At 38.3% G+C, this 23,719-nt stretch overlaps 2 protein-coding genes across 3 annotated transcripts in view; one reads left to right on the top strand and one right to left on the bottom strand.

Moving 5' to 3' along the window:
* LOC146558206 (exostosin-1) overlaps nt 1-23,719 on the top strand; it is a 353,884-nt gene that overhangs the window by 122,711 nt on the left and 207,454 nt on the right. The gene's annotated exons all lie outside the window — the stretch shown is intronic.
* On the bottom strand, nt 13,271-14,535 carry LOC146558207 (uncharacterized). The gene is made up of 5 exons (XM_085246144.1): nt 14,435-14,535; nt 14,124-14,355; nt 13,892-14,035; nt 13,729-13,797; nt 13,271-13,633 (listed from the first exon to the last, which is right to left on the bottom strand). The coding sequence occupies exons 1-5, from the start codon at nt 14,518-14,520 to the stop codon at nt 13,271-13,273; spliced, it is 894 nt and encodes a 297-aa protein (XP_085102270.1). The 5' UTR covers nt 14,521-14,535.

Genomic DNA, 23,719 nt, shown 5'->3' on the forward strand with positions numbered 1-23,719 from the left:
ATGAGTACGCTCTAGCAATCAGACTGCCAGAGTGTCTTTTGGGTTTTAGCACACACAAAATAGCAATCATGTAAATGACTTTATTCATAATAATGATTATGGCAATAATAGTGATAATAATAATGAGAAGAAGAAGAAATTTATCATTAACTATTGCTCATAATAATACCACAATAAAGTATGGTCCAGAAGAACAAAAAAGTAATAAAACAGTACGTTATATAGTAATAAACAAATGCAACAATAACATACATACAAAATACATAACTTTTTGTGCATTTATTGGTATTAATTAGGTCCCATGGGTCTCATCCATAGTTCTTTGGGATCTGCGGTGACATGCCCGCAGGCTCCACCGGCCGCTGGCTATGCCAGAGCATACTGAGTCCCCGGCCCAGAAACCTGAGATCTGAGGGCTCTCCGTCCCCCGGAAGGGGCCCGACCGAGCCACGGGCGCCAGACCCCACCAAGCAGCCACCAAGAGTGAGCCAGTACACACCTGAACACCCAGACACTGAGAACCACCGACGCGTGAGGGCATCAGCCACTGGCAGGGAATGTGGTGGGGGGAGACAGGCCCCCACACCTGGAGGAAGCTGAGATGTTCCCAGAGAGGTGGTGGTGGTGGTGACCGAACCTGACACATAAAAATAGACAACTGACAACAGAAACGAACACTGTACACACACTCCCCAAACATACTCTAAACCTCCAGGTCCAGGCACCATCTCCCCCAGATGGGCAATCCACCCCCAGACCAAGGAGATGTTTTCCCTTTGCTCTGGCATGGAGACAAGCGCCTGGCCTTACTGTAAACATTCACCTTTTATTCTCCAAACTGTAGTGGCACTTGAGCTCCATTTTTGGTTTGCATCAGTGTTTTCATGGTTTCATTAACACTTGGTATTTTTGCTAGTATTTGCAGACAAGTTGGCATCTTACATGCAAACTACTGGCAACCACAACAATCTACACATGACTCAAGTAGCTGCAATGAGGGACCAGTTTCATCTAGCGACTATCAGCAACAACTCGCCAACCACTCTTCTCCACTTTTTGCCAGCGGGTCACTGGCTGGTCTCTATGATCTTTAATCTCAGCAACTACACCAACTTTCATCAACCACTTACCAGCCAGTACTCATTTTCCCTTGTGACTGGTGGTTGTCCAAAGTTTTCTGGCCTGTATCAGGCCTGACTTAGTTTACAGTTACAGGAAACTGGGTATTGGACTGCTCTACAACTAAAAGTAAGTCTTTCAGATCTCCATTTGTAAAATAGAAAATATTCTCTTATTTTATCATATTTCTTGCTTTCTCCTGCTGGAATATTTAAATTTGTGTTTATCTTTACAAGCAATGTTTTTCACTCGCAAGAAGCAGGTTACGTTGCTGTCTGTACATAGTCACCTCGAAGTATAAACATGCAGACATCTGTGCACATACTCCCACACTGCATATTTTTACCAAACAGGTTTGTCTTCACACAATGTTGCTGTAAAACTCAGACGGTTGAGGCTGTGTGCTACTGGAACTGTTTGGTAAATGGGCCTAATTGATGAAAACACAGACATCAGCAATCAGTCATCTCTCACTGCATAATCTGATGTAATATGCAGCTGGAAAGGGTAGGCCTCTATTGAATTACATTGTCTATATGCTTGTCATACACACACACACACACACACACACACACACACACACACACACACATACACACACACACGTAATTTCGTGACATTTAAATATCAGTTTAAGGTTAATGCATCCCCCCAGATGGATAAAATGCTTTTAACGTCATTCTGGCTGGCACATGGACCTCTTACCACATTTGCAATTATAGTTAGTTTAATAAAACAAGTGGTGTTCAAGTTACTGGCATAGAATTCAACAAGTAATTGTTTTTTGAGGGCTTTTTTTTTCATGTAGTACCTGTTGTGTATTCTGTTTTTGTCCTCAAACAAATGAATGAAATCCTTATTCATGGATGCATTTTTTGCTTGTTTATTTATACTGAGTAGTGATGCCTACCCGTGTTCACCGGAATACATCAATTAACATTAAAATATGTCAAAGTACTCTCAGTAATCAGTATCTTCAGGCATGAGTTATTAATTGCCAAATAGGTTCATAAATAATTGGCACCAAGGCAGCTGAGAATCTCACCTTTTTGAGCATTAATATGGAACAATGGAAGATACAATTTCTTATAAAGAGACCTTTTATTTTTTTTTCTTTTCAGCAGAAAAATTTGTGTCAGTGGTGTTAGCTTCAGTGGCAAATACAATAAAGCCTGACAGAGAAATTGTTTTCAGGAGTAACGAAGGAAATTTCAGCTAAGTGTGAAGAGACGGGCTGGGAAATAATTTGTGACATGGTGGATGATGTTTTGTGAGTTTTGGTATCAGTCTTGACAATGATGGATCCGTGTGCATGTTTTATCAAACTCAATGCAGCAACACATTATTTATCCTCTTATTGTTTTTGTTACACTGTGCTGTTTGATGTTTTACAGTTCACATGCATATACACATACAACATATGCCTAAAGTTGTATTTAGAGGAAGATGGAAATGGACGTGAAGCTTTGAGTAAATGTTGAAATTAACATTTACAGCCACTTGCAGGATGTTAATAATCAGCCGTAGGAGTCCATCAGAAATGGCTGTAAGTGCCCAATAGTCAGGAAACACTAGCTTGAAAACCTTTAACCCAGGTCCACTAGAATAGAATAGCCTTTATTGTCATTGTACAGAGTACAACAAAATTGGAGTGCCACTCCCTTGGTGCAAGATTCAATAATAAATATAAATGTAAAATATAAAAAGTACAATAAAACAATCGCAAGTACTCAAACAATAGTAAGTACGATATATACGGGATAGCAGCATTAATATAATGACAGTATGAATAGCAGCATGATATAATGACAGTGACGGTATGCTATAGCAAGCAGGTTCAATTGTTTTTGTGCTTATTTACTACAGTGATAGCTCTGGGAAAGAAGCTATCCCTGAATCTGTTTGTCCTGGTTTTATGTGACCTGTACCGTCGGCCTGACCGTAATAGTTCAAACAGTTGGTTGCTGGGGTGAGAGTATAGTCCTTGATGATATTGCCAGCTCTGCTGAGGTACCGAGAGTTTGCAGTGACCTCCAGGCTGGGCAGAGAGCAGCCAGTGATCTTCTGGGCTGTGTTGATGACCCTCTGCAGTACTTTCCTGTCCGCAGCTGAGCACCCTGCATACCATGTTGTTATGCCGTACGTTAGGATGCTCTCTATGGTGGCTCTGTAAAATGTCACCAGCAGCCTCTCCTCCAGGTTGTTCCTCCTGAGCACTCTTAGAAAGTGGAGACGCTGCTGGGCCTTTTTTTACCACCGCCGTGGTATTTGCAGTCCAGGAGAGGTCATCAGAGATCTGCACGCCCAGAAACCTCATGGAGTGTACCCTCTCCACACAGCTCCCGTGAATGTAAAGTGGGGCCGGGTCTGCTCTGCCCTTCCTGAAGTCCAAGATAAGTTCTTTAGTTTTCATGGTGTTCAGTTGGAGGTTGTTAACTGAACACCACTCAGTCAGTCTGTTGCAAACAAACAAGGAATTTGTTGTAGTGTCTTGGTGCAAAAAAAAAAAACACGGTACACAAATAGAACATGTTGTTTTTACAAACTATATAAAATACACATCTCTATATGAAAAATAAATACACACAAAGAGGAATACTTACTGTAAATTCCTACAGATCTAGACATAGAATACAATATACGAGTAGGCCACATTATTAAAAATCATTAAAGATAAAAAATTAACATGAAAATCATCAGATTACAGCTAGAGTGGACATTTCATTGTTTTTAATTGCTGAAGTTCAGCTCTGTGTGTATTATACATTGACACACCACCATAGCTGGCTATGGGACCAACAGTACAAGCAAGAGTTCCCCACAGACCAGTTGACTGGGACACTTCCCCCTACTGACAGTAACATGTAGACCACAGGCCATAAGGCTGTGTTTAGTTGTGACTCTGCCTCATCTAACACTATGCTCGATTTATGTTAAGCAGTCTTTGAAGGGTTGCTCATTGTATTTTTAGAAGCCATGACATGTCTGAAAGTCCACTTTTTATTAGTTTGGAAGCAAAAGAATCAATACCATGTTTATGTTTTTTTATTGATTTCCTGTACTCTGTGCAGCAAATATACAACTCTTTCCTATTCCATGCCATAATAAAAGATATACTGTAAATATACTGTAAATATGAACCCAAGTCTGCTAAATGCATTTAATATATAAAAAAGACACTTGGGCTGTTGACAGTTTTTCCTCTAGTGGACCAAGCTTATGTGACAAAACTGTCATGTTTCAAATGCCCATAAATAAATAAATATTAATAATCTGTGCTGAAAAGGATCTTATAAAATGTTTGTTGCACTTTCTTGCATTCATATATTAAATAAAACCTACATGTTTCTTGATGTATCTGTAACAAAGTTCATGTATAATGTATTCCCAAACCTCATGCGCAGGTTGTCATTGGAACTAAGTGCTTAATTGTAAGTATAACCCTAAAACTAAAAAATACCTGGCTGATCTGTGTTAACAAGCGTTAAAAACGTATACCTGATTAAATTTATTAATATTAAATTAATTACATTAATTTAGGCTTCTTCAGTTTGTTTTTTTGGTTTTGCATGGCTTCACTCATGCAACTCACTGTCCCCAAGGATACTTTTAATTGAATATTCTAGCATTATAATAAAGACCAATTACCGTTTTGCAATGATCATTCTTCACATTTTAAATCTGTTAAAAATTGGATTATTGAACTAAGGCTTGACTTGTAACAGACGATACTGCAAATCAAATCACAACTGCGTGATGTTTGGAAAATTGCAGTTATTTCCCTGTGTTGATCAGAAAAAAAGAAAAAAACATGACTGCTAAACACAACAGAGATCTATGTTCATGTTTTAAGTTACATTCAAAACCGAGGGAAAAATCAGAACTAAGGTGATCATATTCTGTTTGCACTCTATCTTCCATATATTATTAAATCTGCAGATTTAATTGCTGTTGTCTCATCCACCATTTTGACAGGCAAAAACACCATCTGCTCCTCAGTAATCCCTTGAAACGTGCACACATGCACCCCGCTGTGCTGTGGTAAAGTTAGTAGTGACACCTGACAGAACTCCCACAGTGCACTCACTCCTGCTGGAACAAGTATAATCAAAGTTAATTCATGCTAGAATTACAGCGAAAAACACACATGAACCCTGACACGTTGTCGTTTCCTCTGTAGGAAATCCACAAGTACACACAAAGATAGGGGTTGAGCATGCAAACTGTGATTGCTTATGCTTAATATGAGTGTGTGTTCATTTGTAAAAATGTTAGATCAGATGTCATGAGCACCAAAGATTATGAGCTGCCAGAAATACTAGGCTATTAAAAATAAATAATGCTTTGCTGTTATCCTGCTGATTTTTTGTTTTGATGCACTCAGATACATTTTCTTATCTGCAGCAGGACGAGACGTCAGCTCTGATTTTCTGATTATTTTTTAAATTTTCAATTACATTATTAATGATTCAGTTACATCAGATTTATACAAACGGGGATGTCATAATAACAAATATTTTGTACTCGCTTCCAATACCACTCCATTTACAAAATTACCCATTTTCTGAGACAAAGAAACCTTGAGTTTTGTGAAGGTTGCGTGTGAATCAGTGTGTGGTGACTGTCTTGTTGGAAATTTTGGAATCAACTTAGTACCAAGGTAGGTTCAAGGAGTGACTTCTTGAACATACTAAAGCTTCATCGTTAGACTTTTTTTTAAAAATGCATGCAGTCCCATACAGTTATGCATGTGCTGTCAGTGCCAGCTACTTCAATTAGGAATTCACATCTACTTTAATTATCACTTTGAGCAAAGACAAGGCAGAAACTGAAAGTCTGCTAACTAATTCATCCGTGGTGTTTGTGTTGACAACACATCAGCTTTATATCAGTAGACAGCTAGTGTTAGCTAACTATAACAGAGAAACTAAATGAAGAAAGATAAAGAAGTAAGAAAATTCTCTCTGGGGTTCATCGCTACAAGAGGCAGCATTCACATCAAAAATAGTCATTTAATCCAACGAACACTGATCAATTCAACCACAGTTGTTGCATCTGCGTTTTGTTCTAAACAAGTTGGCTTTCCCTTTCCTGTCCTTGACTGACTGCAACATTAGATTTCGAACTAATGGACTCTTCAGTGATGAATGTAGAAGTGGCACAGAGATGATAAAGCATCCCTCCTAAAGCTTCATCATGCACTTTCGCTAAGCTTCATATCGCAAAAAATGAAAACAAAGCAAAAATGCCCAAAGAAATCCTCAAACAATGGATTGCCACTAGCATTTCTTTATGAAGATAATAAGTTGGCAGGGATAGTTTTAAAACATCGCATTGTGTCGAGAGAGCTTGCAGTTTTCCAAACACTTGGCAAAGCCAAATTCACAATCATTGTCACTTAAATAAATCTGTTTTCTTAGGTCCACAACCTCAAAGACTGTGGCACAGTGGGATCACTTTCAGAATGACTGCTATCACTGCACATTCAGAGCTGCCAGCCAGATTTGCAAATATGAGATAGGAGGCCCTGCCAAAGATGTATCTCTTCCAGTTTTCTGAGACTTAAATCATTCAGAGGCACTGCCTGAAAAGGTATTCAATTATTGTTTAATGACAAAGTCAGCTTTTATTAGATTATTCTTAAGCTCTGTGGTTCTCGATCTGGTGATGAAGGGAGGTTATTTGGGTACACAGCAGACAGTTGGGACATAATTTGCATATATTGATGGATATAAACACACTCCAGAGCAGTGGGGTGGAGGAGCAGTTTTGTGTTGTTGGATTTTTGTGCAGCAGAAAAATACTGAGAGGGGAATAAATGTTCAGTGAAGCCACTTCAAGTCTGACATTTTCACTTTAGGAATGTGTCTAAGGTTAACGGCAGAAATTTTATATTTCACCAATATCATAATACATGCTTTATTTATTTATTCATATATGTGTTCTACTGTTGTCATCTGAGATCATTTCAAACATCTATTGGTATTGAGAAGTGATCTGAAGTAGAAATATGAAATCCCAGGACAGGAAAGTCAGTGGTTCAAATTATTTCCAGATAAGCTTAGTTCAGAACTTGGTTACTTCCTGCACATTTTTTGCAATATCTGTGTTCATTCATGCAAGACATTTAATCCCTACCTCAAGTAAGCTGTTCATTGGCCAGTGGCTTAAAGCTGTTCGCACTGTCCAGCTTACAGATAAGACAACCTCTCTGCACAAATGGTTAGGGGGTAAAAAATAGGCCCTCGTCTACACAGAGTCCAGTTCAGTCCATTTGTCTTGTCTGCAGTGGTATTACTGAAGCTGGTAGCCTGATACACCAGTGATGCAAACATTGTCAGAGAAGTGGTTGAGGAGGATGGAATGAGGAGCTGTCAGAAGGTGGTGTCCAGGAGAATGAGGATGCTAACATCCCTGAAACTGTAGCAATGAGGAAAATTTGTGATTTGTGGTAGTTTTACCTGACAGTTAAACTGTTTCAATTCTTTGCTTAACTGAAGATTTCTTTGGGTGGGCAGTCTTTTGTGCCTAAATCACTACTTTCAGTTGAAAACTTGAAATACAGCCATATTTAAAATGGGCCAAATATTGCCTCCAAACAGAGCTCCGATTATCAAAAAAAAAAGAAAAAAAAGAATCCTGATTCATCAGAAAAAATAACATCAACAAAACATTTTTTTAATATCAAGAAGTAGATGTAAATGTTGTCAATGCCATAAATGTATTTCAATTTGATGACTGACTCAAAATGACATGGCTGATAGGGTCTTTCACTGCAGCTACACTGAAACACGGTCTGCATATACTATAATGGATGTAGCGACCAAGACATCACCTTAAGTACAGTGAAGTCTTCTGTTAACACTCAAGCAAGTGTTTTCACTGTTTTCTCTTTTTTGCAGTCTCAGCTAACAAGTGAAGGGTGCGTCTGACTTCAGAAACCAAGAAGCTGCACATTACTCTGCTTTATTGTCCCTTTGGACACTAATGGGGCCATGATGCTTACAAACTAAGCAATGTGTTATATTTAATACAATTTGAAACTAGAGATTGAAACCATAAACTCAAGTATTTACTTAGGTCAAAGCTCAAGTTAGCTGGAGACTATTTACTCATAGACTTAATGCGATAAGATCAAGAATTGACCCCAGGGAAAACACCCTGTGAAAAAGGGGGCTGGGAATGAGGAGATTTCTTCCATTACAACAGAAGAGGAAAAATAGAATATATGGCAGAGCTTGTGTTGGATTGCACGTATGTTCCTAATCAAGTGCTCAGTGGGTGTGAATGCACATGAACAGTGGGTACACTCTCAGTTTCACAGTAATGACTAAACAGCAGCTGCTGCTGTCTGTTTTAAATGGAACTGGTGAAGGTTGCATGTCCCCTCAGGTTAGTTTTGCTTCATTTCTCCATTTTCTTTGTCCTTGCAACCTCCAAGCCTTTTTATTTCTGTCACTCAGGTGTCTTTGGGGTCACAATTACTCAATCACTTATTGACTTCCACGCTGACAGCATCCACTGTGTTATAGCTGCTGAAAAATCAGCAGAAGAGATTCACTGCACAGTCCCACTGCTGCTCCTGTTTATTGAGGTATATTTGCTGTATTATCCTGGCTGTCTTGTTTATTTCTCTCTTGTCATTGATAGTATGCCCTCTCAGATTATGAGCTGATTGATGTCTATGTCCCCTCCAGCATGTTCACCTTCCTTGCACTCTTAAATCTAATGCGTCTGTGCATGTCTAGAGGACATTACATAACTGATACATATAATTGTTGGCAGGCGTGATGGATCAGAACCGTTGTCGTTTTCTTCACAAAGATATCATGCCAACCAAAACTACAGTTTTGGATTCACTGCCATTACCCAAATATTCTTTTTTTATAACATATAATAGATTATCCAGAATATTTTTAAGATTTTGAAATGTAAAATAAATACTCTGTGAACAGGCAGTTTGATGGCCATTACTTTGATGGATGTGCATGCAGGAAAATGTATGACTGCATCAACACTCTTTACTTCCATCATAATAGTGGTGGAAGTTGTAACTCTATGAGAAATAAGTTGATATTTATTCTTCTTTTTTCCGTTGTAGTGTTATTGTACTATTGTTGAGTGATTTTGTCTTTTATATATATGACAAAAAGTTTAGTCACAAATTCTTCTCAGTAGGTGAACTGATTAATAACTTTTAGCCCTTTGTTCTTGCTTTTATGGGCTCATCTGGTTGAGCATGTGAGCTCATGCAATGGTGAGGCGTCCATCCACAGGATCCATATTCAGGCATCTATCATCAAATCATCATTTAGAATTGTTACTTCTCCTAGAGGATTGGTCAAATTTATGTGAAAAATGCGCAAAACTACAACATTAACATTACAACATTAATAGTCTGGTTTTTAACTCTTTCCCCCTTGGACTCCTGCTAACTTTTGTTTGACTTTTCTGAAATATGTGGTTTCTGTCATATTTCAAAGCTGCTTCCAGAACAGCTCCCGCCTGTGTCTGTAAAGATTTTATTCTACCTGGAACAGGTTACCACACATTAAACAGATAAAAAATAGAGGTTCTTTCACAGATTCACGTCTTTGTGTCTTTAGTGTTGTACTTATGGATACTTCTATGCGTGTTTAATGTTCATGTAAGTTTTGAAATATGGACATCAGGAAATCTGGTTGTGTTTTAAGAGATATTTACTGTAATAGGGATTCTAAAAAATTAGGGGGAAAAAAACCCCAAAACAACCAACCAGACAAAAAAACCTCACACAATTACTTGTCTTTTCTCACAGGTTTAAGAAAAATAGTGGTTTATAAGGTAACATAAAAAAAAGAATAAATTGATAGCTGTGCAAAAGAAGAAGAACATAAACTTGGAATTAAAGCTATACAGAAATATATGTTTTTAATAATGACTGCAATAAAATTACCACGTCATCCTCTACACCAGTGGTTCCCAAACTTTTTTTGTTTTACAAGAAAAATGTTCCCCCCACCCCCCGTGCGCACATGCACTAACACATCCTCCAACCACACACGCCGATATTTTGCTCCATTGCGTTTATTTCACACCTCAAACATTTAGTAAACAATTAAGCAAATACAAGTAATCTGCAATAAATTACAGGTAGTAATAAAATAAACTACTAATTCTTTTACGCTACGTCCGCACCTGCACGGGTATTTTTGAAAACGCAGCTGTTTCGTCCACAGGTAAACGGCATTTGGAATCACTGAAAACGGAGATTTTTTAGAACTCCTTTTTTTCGTTTACGTGTGGACGAGGAATACAGAGTTCGTAACGCAACGTCAAAGGTATGTGCCCTTTTTCACGTCACGCTGTGCGCCACGTTATTGTTTACATGAGATGAATTGCAGAATGGCAGAGAGAGACAAAATACTGTTACTGTTAATCTGACTATCTGCAGGTTTTACACACAGTTACTGTCCCTCCATTTACAAAGGCAGAGGCGTCACGGTGTAATTATTTTACGTGTAGTTGTTTTTTTTCTTCTGTGTAATAATATTCAACATTGCTATCAATACATTTTTCAAAAAATGCCTCTCTGTGCAAAATGGGTTTAAAAACATAAACAACTGCAGGATACTGTTTGTCCGGGGGAACAAATTGTGGCAGGATCAGCCTGATATTTTTTTTTTTATCCCGCTGTAACTTAACTGTACAAAGAGCTAACATCTCCAAAATGTCAGGAGTAGTTAGTTATTATAACAAGTGTTTGTGAACTAAAAATCAAGAACGTGGAATATAGTTTGTCCATGATTTGAAGAGCCCAGCGCTGCTCCCAACGAAGGGAAAACCAATTCTGCAGGGGAGACCTACCATGGCACTTGTGCAGGTGAAACCAAAGGGAAGACATGCTTCACCATATTTTCTAGTCTTTGGCTTAGAATGAAGTTGGTTTGGAAACCTATTCAGCAATGCTTCATCTCCTGCTTTGTGTTTCTGTGGGCGCCCAGTGCTAGCAGTGTCCAAGCGTTTTGGTTTTTTTTTTCCTTTTCATACCGCCGCCTCCCCTGCCATAACTCTGCGCCCCCCCTAGGGGGACTTTGGGAAGGTCTGCTCTACACTATACACACACATGGATAGATGGATCTATGAACACACACACACATCTTCAGTTTCACCTAATTGGAAAGGATTTCAGAGGAGTGAAACTACAGTATTTGAAGTTTGCTGGCAAACATGAGTAATTAATACTTCATGTTGCACAGGCTGCAGAGCTGACCTGTGCAGCTCTGTTATGAAAGAGTGTGGAGCTGCACTAATGATTGATTACACTACCAGACAGATTAATAGAGCTGTTATTTCCAAACTATAGCCACAGAATTAGGCCACTGATTTACATGTTGCTTAAAAGGGTAACAGTAAACATCAGCTAATGCACCTAGGTCCCTTGTGGGTTTATGATGTAATATATATATATATATATATATATATATATATATATATATATATTAGTCTAGCCTCAGTCATGTAAAGTAATTTAACTCTCTTCAGGCTTCAGATTATAATATATGGGAGATGGAAAACCATCAAATATACATTTGATTGAGGAGTCTTTTTGCAGTTTAAATCAGATTACATGCCTCTCTGCTGTCTGTGCTGTGAGGGGTTTTGCAGGATAATTGATGACTTGTTGACTTGTTAGTTAAAACATAAAGTCATCTGTTCCATATTCTGTTGTACTGATTGTGATGTTCTTTAATGCACCACAACAGGCACACCAGATGTTGTCTTTGTTAATGATGACTGGAGAGGAGTGGTTGCTTTGGACACATCATCTGCTTTGAATGTAAATTTTGGATGACCAGTTTTTGTTATGTTAGGTACAAGACCGAATGCACAATGTCATCAGCATTTTTCACTTGAAGTTTTTTATATACGTGTGTAACATATATTTTTGGTGTGTCCCCTGCCTCTTTCTTGTTTTTTAAAATGTACAAACCAAAACAAACTATTTATTTATAGGCTTATTAAGTTATTCATCAAGTTAAGTATCAGGTGCAGTCTGAAGAGTCTGCCGTCATTTATTGCCATGCTAGTTGTTTTCCTTTTCCTTTCTGTGTGTGTGTGTGTGTGTGTGTGTGTGTGTCTAAAGCTCCTTCTCATCCGATAGTGCACACAGAGCAAAGCTTTGTAGAGGAGAGAACGATACAGGAAGTAGATGTTGAGGGTAGGATGTAGGGAGGGACAGGAAATCCAAATATCTGATCATACAGTTTAGAAAAATTATGCAAAAAGCATTGTGTTTAATTTTCAGGATCATGTGCTTTGCTATGAACTACATTTGCTGTATTACCTAAAAAGTGGTACCTTCCAAGAGTGTCAAAAGGGTTTGTATTTAACAAAAGTTTTCAAGGTGGTAAAATAAACATTTAGATCCTTTGCTTAGATAAAAGTCAGCTTAATTATGTGAACACAGAAAACATAACGTGCACTTACAATAGTAAATACACTTGTATAGTCACTGTGTATGCAGAATGGGCCATGTCAGAATTTTATATATTACATTTGTGTGGCTCAGTTGTTACCACACACTGTGCCTCACAGCCTCACAACACAGGGAGGTGGGGCCTTCTTGTGTGCCTGGGAACTCCAACTTCCTCCATCAGTCTACAGATATTTATTAGATTAATTGGTGGTTCTGAAATGTTCTAGCGTATGTAAACTACGTCATCTCTTTGTATTAACCTTGTGATGGATGTGTGTTCAGGGTGTATCCCAATGCTTACTTATTAAGGATTGATGCACCCCTGGATTGATAAATGCTTAAGAAAATGATCGGTGTATAATATGTATGTCATTTTAATGATTTAGCTAAAGATAACTGTATTTTTTATTCATACATTATCTATGGGGATAATGCTTTGGGACTAGGGATGGGTATCGTTTAGGTTTTATCTGATACCGGTGCCAAAACGGTACTTCTGAAACGGTGCCGGTGCTTAAAGAATAAAGAACACAAACGTCGTCCAAAAACCTCTTGTGTTTTTATTTTCCCAGTAATTTTTTTTAAGCAAAATTATAACAAAGTTAGCCCTTTCTGTCAATAAAACACAACGTCTTTGGTTGGAACCAGTGCTTAAACAATTGAAAACAAACTTTGTCATGAAACCTGTGATGTTTAGCAGTTTTTTTGCAAGAAGATAATCATATTAGCCTTTTCTAGAGCTATACGGCATCGCTCTTGGCTGATGGCATGCCCAGCACAAGAGAAAACTCTTTCAGAAGGCGTTGATGAGGCTGGGACACACAAGTATTTTTCTGATAGGGCAGATAAATTGGGGAGTGTTTCCCTCTTACTCCACCACCAGGCCACAGGGTCTTGTCCAGAGGTAATTCCTGGCAGTCTTTTGTATATTTGAAGCTCCTTCTGTACCTGCTCTGTGATTGAGGAGACTCTACCCGCTTGAGAAGCAGCCTGTTGAAGCTCTCTGTCTTCATCCTTAAACAGCTTTTCTAAGGGTGACTTCTGGACCTTACTTAGCTGAAAAACAACAAAAAAAGATGTGTGAGGTTTGCAAAATAAATAAAGATCACTTTTAGAATGCACTGGTTGTGTTAGAAAAAATATGAAATGACATATTTTTCTGGCTTGTCCATGTCAGCATCATCCACCTTGCTGTGTGCTTTGGGGTCCTCAGTGGGAGGCTATGGACACACAGATAGTAAAAGAGCATTCCTTCAACATAGAAACTACATCATGATGCAAAAGGACAAGATTGTACACACACAATGAAAATACCTGTGCAACTGCTGCTGTGGCATTTGAAACTGCTGTCTTCTCCAACCTGTCCCAGATGTCAGTAGTTGCCTCACCATCTAGCCTGCCTTTAAAACGTGGGTCCATCATCGTGGCCTCCTTCAGAAATTTCTGAAGGTTTTCATCCTTTAAGTAAAACAAGATATAACATAGGAGCTGATACTGAAAAAAGGTAACCCTATTTTTCATGCGCATTGACATTGTCTGCAAATACCTGATATCTTTTCTGCAGACTACCCCAGACTTTCTCTTTTATTGAAGAGGTGAAAACACTGTCTTCATCACATCGTCTGAAATGTGCCTCCAGCTTGGCCAGGATGGGGATGGTTTGGCTGCATGTGGGTGACTTGTCACTTGAGACACACATGGTTGACGTGTACAGGACTTGCATGCACTTAATAAAGTCCTCTGCCTTGATTAGATCAGTGTGCGTGAACCTTTCTAGCCTGTTGAAAAATATTCACAATGTTAAAGGTAACTGACGTTATTTAGCTCTTGCAAGTGATGCTCATGTCATTCACTTACTTGTCCTTGTCCATAGGCTTCCTCAGCCGTTGATCCAGAGCAGCTGCCTGGATTGCATCAAACTGCTCCATAAATCTCTTCACCATTAGGAAGAGAGAATTCCAGCGCGTCTTAACGTCAAGAATTACATTATGCTCTGGCAAATCTAAAGCACAGATAGACACAAACATATTTTAAATTACTATAAAAAAGCTAATATGAATGACAATACTTCTTGATATGTAACTGCATGCGCTACTTACTCAGGATTCGCTGCTTTTCTCTGAGCACAGTTTTGCTCAAGGATGAACGTTTGAGCCACACCACAACTGAACGGATTTTGGCACACCAGCTGGAAACTGCAGGAATGTCATACACCTTTTGTGCGGCCAGGTTGAGGGTATGAGCAAAGCATCCCACTTTTAAAAAGTCCAATTTTTTCAAAGCAGCATCCATGTTGCAGGCATTGGCAGCAATTATTTTCCCTCCCAAGTGAAATTGCTCATAACGCTTGATATTTCTTTAGCGACAACTGGATCTGTTTGTGACTCATAAACTGCTTCAGTGCTGAGCACATTCTGCTTCATTTTGCCTTTGTAGATGTAGTGAACAGTCACTGTGAGGAAATGGTCCTGAGCAATACTGGTCCATCCATCACAGGTGATAGCGACCTTGTTAACCTGTGCCAAATTCTGGATGAGGTTGCTTTTCTCCACGCAATACCAAGCAGGTATAAGTGTGTTGGATAGATCATCCCTGGATGGGGGCTGATACCTCGGATTAAGGGCAGAGGACATCTCCCTGAATTGAAAAAAACAAACAAAAAAACCCCCAAACAAATTTATAAAAAGAAAGTGTTTTTGGCTTGAAATTTAATTCTTTTTTTCAGATAAAATAAATAAAACATATAAAGCAGCTCCCAGAATAAACAGAAAATACATTTGAATTTTCATTAATTTTTTTCTTCCAGATAAAAAATAAAAACATATAGCTCACCTTTTATTCAAATATAGTTTACTTATAATATTTAGAGAAGACTTACAAAGCTAAGCTGCTATGAACATATTAACCTTTACAGTATTATACAGTCTATTTTTTATGTCAGAGTAATACAACATTTTTCACCTGAATGATGGTGACTCCACCGTTGAAAATGGATGGAGATCCATCCATCCATCCATTCGCTTCCGCTTATCCTTTTCAGGGTCGCGGGGGGCGCTGGAGCCTATCCCAGCTGTCATAGGGCGAGAGGCGGGGTACACCCTGGACAGGTCGCCAGTCTGTCGCAGGGCCAACACACAGAGACAGACAACCATTCACGCTCACATTCACTCGCACATTCACACCTAGTGACAATTTGGATTTTCCAATTAACCTATCCCCACAAGCTGCATGTCTTTTGGACGGTGGGAGGAAGCCGGAGTACCCGGAGGGAACCCACGCAAACACGGGGAGAACATGCAAACTCCACACAGAAAGACCCCGGCCTGATGGTGGAATTGAACTCAGGACCTTCTTGCTGTGCGGCAACAGTGCTAACCACCGTGCCACCGTGCTGCCTGGATGGAGATCTTTGACTATAAATTTTGCCACTGCCCTATGAATTTCGTCCACTTTTTCTTTCGTCATTTTAGCCTTTTTGGCCAGGGTGAAGGGAGTATCTGCCATCAAACAAGAAGACAGCCGCATGTAGCTATGATGATGTTTGCTAGTTCACCTTACATGCATTAATTTAATAACGTGGTTAAATTACACACGAACAACATTAAGATACTCACCCAGAGAAGAACGGCTGCTGCTGCCATCATCATCATCATCAGTTATCATTTCTGCTACACTGGCAGGGCTAGGGGCCGGACTCTCCTCTTCGGGTTCTTGGATGTTGCTAACTCCGAGAACAGGCACCACACCCGCAGTAGATGTGCTAGGTGTGATGTCTTGCTGCAAGTTATCAAATGCGGTGCATTTCTCGGCTTTTAAAAAAACGCTATGCGATGCCATGTGTTTCATTAGATTTGAGGTGTTACCTCCTTTGCACATTATTACCTTTAAGCACTTGTTGCAGGCTGCTGAGTTTATATCTTTTGCTGTGAAGTACAGCCACACTCTCGAGCGCTTCGCCTTCGGCATTTTAGCTCTGCTCTAAAAAAAAAACCCCGTTACGTACCTGGGCCTGCCTACTATCCTGGGAAAGGAAGTGATTGGCTAGATTTCTCAGGGAAAAAAGCACCGAAATGAAGCACCGAATTGTGCGGTGCTTTTCGGTCTGGTTACTACCGTTTATGTCAGAACCGGTTCCACAATGGCACCGGACACTGGTACCCATCCCTATTTGGGACTGCAGATGGAAATTAGCTGATAGATAAATATGATACAAGGCATGTTTTCCTTTTTATGTCATTATGTATTTTGTGCATGGTCCCTGAAATAAGACACAATGTAAAATAATAATAATAATAATTATACAACTTAATATATTAGTGGATTCATATTCTAAAGCTTACAAAAACAACAAACACCTCATATTTTAAAATAATAAAATGGAGTACAAAGTACAAAATTTGCAGACAACAACCGCAACGTGAAATCAATAGTCCTCCAAATTGGTATGGTGATCCTCACTTTTTTTTTGTTCTCCTTCTCATGACATGGAAGAATGACAGATTCAGGGAAACAGAGTCATGTTCAGCACAATGTACATTGAGATTATTACATTGTTGCAACAGCTTTTGTTGTGATTATAATACATATGAAATCCATAAACACAAATTTTTTAGCATTTATGTTTATGCCTAACAAGAGCATAATAATTATTTTACAGCTACTACACTACCTTGTGGTTCGACATGTAAAAAATATAACAGTGTGGTGTACTTGGAAGATACTGCACAGGACCGACTGTTATAAAAGCGATTTTATAAGGAAAATTTGTTTGTGTTGAGGGAAAAAAAAGGACAAAGTTCAAGATAAGAAGAAGTTTGATATTGAGAGTGTCTCCAGAGCTGCCATGGAGAGTAGCTGGCCATTACTGAACTCCCATAAAGCTTTGTGTGCAAAGAAATGCTGAATGCTGAAATTCTAGTCTTTGAACAATACGTTGTTTTCACAGCTCAAGTGAAACTCTCGTCAACTTGACTGACACACATTTTAGTTCTAGCTGAGAACAGTAAAAACAATAAAAAGAAAATAGACTGTCAGCCCACCCAAACTGTTTGACTGACATTTATAGTTTCAGAAAGCATAGTTCCTACAGAACTTAGCAGCGAGCACTTGCTATGTGATTTAAGGACATATGAAAAAATTATTTGTGACTGTGCCTCGGGTGGTGCTTGTAGAAAAGTATGTAAATACTGTAGAAATGCAAACAAAAAAGAATTTCCATTGATCTCATTGTGTGCTGTGAGTAAGCATATAAAGAGCTGCTTGTAGCAAGGTGTTCAGCATTGTATAAGGTAGTTTTTTTTGTTCCCTTTCACTATGACCATGCAGGTGTCTGTTTGATGGATTGTCTCTATCATCTCCTTTAGCTTCTCTGTCTACTGTAGTCTGTATTCTTCAGAAAATAATCAAAATTGCCTATTCCAGCTCATGCACACATGCTGCAACTTTTCTGTTGAGTTCTTTCCTGCCCCACTCACCCACATTTCCCTACATATGTTACTTTGCAGAACATATTTGCTTCTTATGTTGACTGAAGCATTCCCAGTTCTCCACTGACAGAAAGTATTTCATGACAAGCTATCAGATAAGAACAAAAAGTCTGAGTTTGCACTTGGCTATAGTTTTGAATAGGAATCTTGGTCTGCAAATTATTATTGCTCAGTTAAAAGCCAGTGGGGGAATATGGCAAACATGTGAGCAAACAATTGTGGGCAAAAATTGGTCTGTAAATTGTAATTTTTCTGAGATTATTCATTATGGTACCATGTCTGTAGTAGCAGGCTGATTACTACTAGAGCAGGATGGTTACACACCCTTTTGTTATGGCCTCAGATTTTTAACCCGCGATAAATGAAAGGGCTCAAAAAAGCCAGGCTATCCTTCAATCTCAATTAAAAGTGTTTCCCAATCAATTAACTGTATCCAAGCTGCACTCATTGAGACTTTATATGGAGCGGCAATTTCCAAGATTTAAAGGTAAATCATCTGCATACGAATTTTAAAAAATGTACAAAGAGAAAAAGAACAATGCCAGATAGACCCTTATGGAATTTCAGATGTCATAACTGCTGATGCAGAGTAGTATTTCTCAATATTAACAAAAAAAAGTCATGAGTTTGATTTAAATTAGTTAAGAACCAAATCCTTGACTCCTTCAAAGTGTTCCAGGTGTTCTGTCTTAATGGGTTAATCATGATTGACATTGTTAAAATCAACACTTAAGTCCAGCAGAACTAAGAAAGCACAATCACCAGAATTAAAGGTCTGATGGATATTGTTCTCGTCTAGAAATAATAGTTGAATAAAAATAATGTTTTCTAGACTTTTAGCATAAAGTAGCAGTTCTGATATAGCCATTCTTAAAGAAGCAAGGAATTTTCTTCTATGAGAATGACTGTACTACTGTGTAAACACACAGGAACTATACTAAAAGCGAAACATAAATTTATAATTGTAAGAACACCAAGATCTATCAGATCAAAGTTGTCCTTAATAAACCAAGATGGAAGATCTATTGCAGAGGTGGAGGACGTCATGAGAAACCAAGACTAAGAACTGGGAAAAAGACACAGTTTGAGAATTCCACTATTGGCTGGCAAACCAAAAGATTGACTCCAAGAATTAAAATATTTGCTCCAACAGTTTTCATTGTGTTTTATTGTGACAGCTTCAAACATCCTACCTGTTCCTTTTGTGTTTTAGCCTAAAGCCCTAAGATACAACTTTTGTGTAATGTAGTTGTAATTGTAGTTGTTCTTCTGGAAGCACAGCTGTTTGAATACATTTTTGATTTAATACTTAATGGTTAGTTCTCCAACACAAAAATGTTTTAACTTTACATAAAATCCTGATTCATAATATCACACCTGATTCTCTGCTTTTTCCTTTATCCGGACAGAATACTGTCATCAAGACAAGTTAGCTTCATTGTCATCTGTGTTTCATTTTCAGCTCGGTGGGTAAATACCTGTAATCAGCAGTCTAGGACAGTAGAGCCAAAGTATACTGCAGCTTTTTTTCTTTATTAAATGAAGACCTTTTTTTTAATTAAAGATCAATTTTGAATCAGATTGTAAAACTAAAAATTCCAATCCATAATAAGTGAGCATAACACGATATAATATTGCTGAAAAAACTGAATAGTTTCTTTCAGGGCTTGATTTAATCTCATCATATCTACTGTACAGTCATTTAAATTGCATCAGTTGACTAATGCAATGTTCCACTAGAATATAATTTTTGTTTTAAAAAAAAAAGGAACAAAACTTGCTCAATACAAACACAGGAAAACAGACTATGACTGAAGGACTTGCCTACTAGATTACTGCAAGAATGTAGGTTGGCCAAACAGTGAAAGTAGAACTTGAAGGTAACAGGAATGCAAAACAAGTAATTGGGACATAATTAATTAACATAATTAACATAATTTGTCATCCATTAATCTATCCATCCACCCCCCCTCCCCCTCTCTTTTACTGCACTGTTTATTCATTCTATTTATTTTATCTCTAAGCATTTTTAGTATATCTTTACAGACCGTTTGTCAGAATACAGTTCAGTTTGTACACCTGAAAAAAATTGCAATTTGTCTTTTCCATTGGCATTCCTTCATTTCTTCAGGAATTGCTTCGAGTCTGTCCATTTATCTTTTATCACCTTTCAATTCCATCAGCTTTTTCTTTTCTCATGCAGAATCACATTTATTGTAATTCCAGTCTCATTATGGTTTCTCTCTGTTTTTCATATTTACTATGAAGTATGAACTACTGGATCTCAGAAACTGTGGTGACAGTTGAATGTAATATTTGTTCTTCTGTCTCTGTATTTTTTGAGCTACAAGCACAAAACTAGAGGTCTGTAAATTTATATCTCTGGTATTTAATTGGCGCGTAATTGCTGAGACATGGTACATGAAGTTGCTAGACTGATTATATGTTGATGTACTACAGAGGAAGCCACAAAGAAAAGACAACAGGGTTACTTCCCATCGTAAACTGCATTTTCAGGTTTATCTGTGCTTGCTGTCATTTTCATAGTGACTTATGAAACTATTTAAAAAGGTTTCTCTTTTAAATCCGTATTGCTCTCTTAAAGACCCACATGATAAATGTAATTCTTGGTTCTTCAAAGAGGTCCTTGGGGATTTTTTGTTAAATTGTCAGTAGAATTGTTGAAGTTACAGAGGACAGACATGAAGCGCTTTAATGTTGAGTCAGCTGAATTCCTGTGGGAGTCTTTGTTAAGAAAAAAAAAACTGAACATGGAACTCACCACTGAAGGTGCCCTGTTTTTATAGTCTTCTCAGTTGCTTCAAATCCATTGAAATCAATTAAGTCTTTTCTAAAGCTTCTTCAACATCATAGGATGGTCACTGCTCTTATACACAAACCCTTTAATATTGATTTTATTTTTTCTTTTCAGGTACTAATGAATAAATATAACACATAGAAATTTACATTTACAACATTTGAAATGCATTCAAATCTATGAATTACATTTAGCCCTATTTTTAAATTCTTTACATTCTTTTATATCAGACTCCTTTAATTTGGATGATGTTCTGCTTTTGGAGTTTAAGTTCCTCATAATGTATCATGCACTGTGTGACGCAGGCAGGATTGCACGACCCAGAAGGCAAAACTAAACTCAAACCTCAGCTTTATTGCTGGACTGAAACGAATACAAAAACTTAACTGGAAAGAACAGGAACTAAACAAGCAGGCAGAACTCACAGGAGGAGAATGAAGAGGAGTGCAATGCCAGACAGAGGGAGACACAGACACTAAATACACAAGGAAATCAGGGCAAAGAGGAAAAACCTGAGACACACAGCTGGCAACAGTCTAATAGATGGGACAAGCTGAGCATGACCCCAGGAACAGAGGGAGCGAGAGAGCAATGGACCAGAGAGGGCAAGGGGCGAGAAAGAGACACACAGACAACTCGACAAACACAAAGAGAAGACAGGACAGAGTTCTGTCCTCAACCCAACAGAACACCTTTGGGATGAACAAGTGCGGAGACTGTGAACGAGGCTCTCTCGTCCAACATCGGTGTCTGACCTCACAAATGTGCTTCTGATACAATGATCAGAAATTTCCATTATACTTCATGGAAAATCATAAATTCGGTATCCCCAGTTGGTAGAATATTTAAATTCTGTTTTTACTAACAGTGTAAATACAGTGTTTATTGGTCAGTGCACACTATCGCACTCATGGGCAAGACTGCTGATGTGACAGTTGATCAGATGATGATCAATGACATGCTCCACAAGGAGAGTATGGCACATTGTGCTTTATCAAAGGGTTGAATGTGAGAAAGAAAGCGTAGTAGAAAAAGGTGCACTCGCAACTGGGATGGCCACAGTTGTGGTTCGATCATCAAGAAAATATAATTCCTGAACTTGTGAGAGCCTCACAGAGACTCAGGCTTGTGTCATCACATCAAGCGTCATCATCCAAAAACATCTTCATAAAAGGAACTACAACTGTTGCATTCCTAATATCAAGCCAGCCATGAACCAGAGGCAATATTAGCAATGTCTTACCTGGGTTAGGAGAACAAGAACTGAGCTTTTGCTATGAAGGAGGTTCTCAGATAAAAGTCATCTTTGCCTCTCATTTTGAAATGAAGATCATAAGTTTGGATGACGAGTGGAAGGACACAAATTTAAAGATGTTGGAAGTCCAGTGTGCAGTTTCTGCAGCCAGTAATGATTCAGAGTGACATGCCATCTGCTTTTGTAAGGTGGTGTCCAAAGTCAACAAATCTGTCTACCAGGAAATTATGGAGTGTTTCAAGCTTGCATGTGTTGACAAGCTTTATGGAGGTGCTGATTTCCTTTTCCCAAAGCACATGTCCACTGTTCCAAAACTACTACTAAATGGTTTGATGACCATCTTATTATTGTGGGTTAGAAACATCTGGAAGCCCCACCTCAGTGTTTAACTCTACTTTTTAGAAGTTCTTTTCATGATTGGTCTTAGAAAATATTTTGTGATTTGAGATGCTTCTGATTTTCATGAGCTATAATCATGAAAAAGATATAAAATAGTTTGAATGAATACAAAATCTTTAGATAATTTAGATATGGTTGTCAGATCTGGATAAGGGTCAGCTAATGCTAGTTTGCCCATAATTCACTGTGATAACAAATGGGAAACTAATGCTGGCTATTGAAAATGGGCATAAAAAGAATGCACTAATTGGACAAAGCTAAACTGAACAACTGTTTCCAAGCACTGTTTTTTTTTTTTACCATGGACGACCGTGGCTCAGGGGGGTTGGGAAGCGTATCTGTAACTGCAAGGTTGCCGGTTCGATCCCTGGGCTCTCTGTCCTGGTCGTTGTGTCCTTGGGCAAGACACTTTACCCTACTGCCTACTGGTGTTGGCCAGAGCTTGCCTCCACCAGTGTGTGAATGCCAGAGTGAATGAATAGTGGCATTGTAAAGCGCTTTGGGTGCCTTGAAAAGTGCTATATAAATCCAATCCATTATTATTATTATTATTACTAAATCCAAAGTTGTTTTAAAAGAAAATCGTGTCACTTGGCAGCCTCTGGACAGTGGCTCTGGACATTTATTTTGGGCTGTTATTTTAAAAGATGATCTTTAACTGTATCTTTTAACTGTAATAAACAAAACAAAACAAAAATCTACATGTACAAAATCACCAGTCAGATCTGCTGACATTGCTTAGACATTGATGACATTGGTTAAAAAAACATCTTAATAGGCTTTTTTTGCCCTGTGAATATATTTACCATCAGCTGAGCTGTTGTGGAATCCTTTGATGGGTTTAAATTCAGGAGTCTTTGAGTTTCAAGTCTCTCCAGTCTAATATTGTGAATACTGAACAAAAAAATGCAAATCTCTTACTACAGTGGTGTGAAAAAGTGTTTGCCCCCTCCCTGATTTCCTTTTTTTTTTGTGTGTTTGTCACACTTAAATGTTTTGGATAATTAAACAAATTTAAATATTAGACAAAGATAGAAAAAGTGAACACAAAATGTATTTTCTAAATGAAGGTGCTTGTTAAGGGGGGAAAAAAATCCAAACCTACGTGAAAAAGCGATTGCCTCCTAAACCTAATAACTAGTGGGGCTACCCTTAGCAACTGCAATCAAGCATTTGCGATAACT

Source organism: Mchenga conophoros, linkage group LG15 (assembly GCF_057382185.1).
Source record: "Mchenga conophoros isolate Kocher_MC1m ecotype Shallow Benthic linkage group LG15, M_conophoros_male_GT1.1, whole genome shotgun sequence".
NCBI classification, from domain to species: Eukaryota; Metazoa; Chordata; class Actinopteri; order Cichliformes; family Cichlidae; genus Mchenga; species Mchenga conophoros.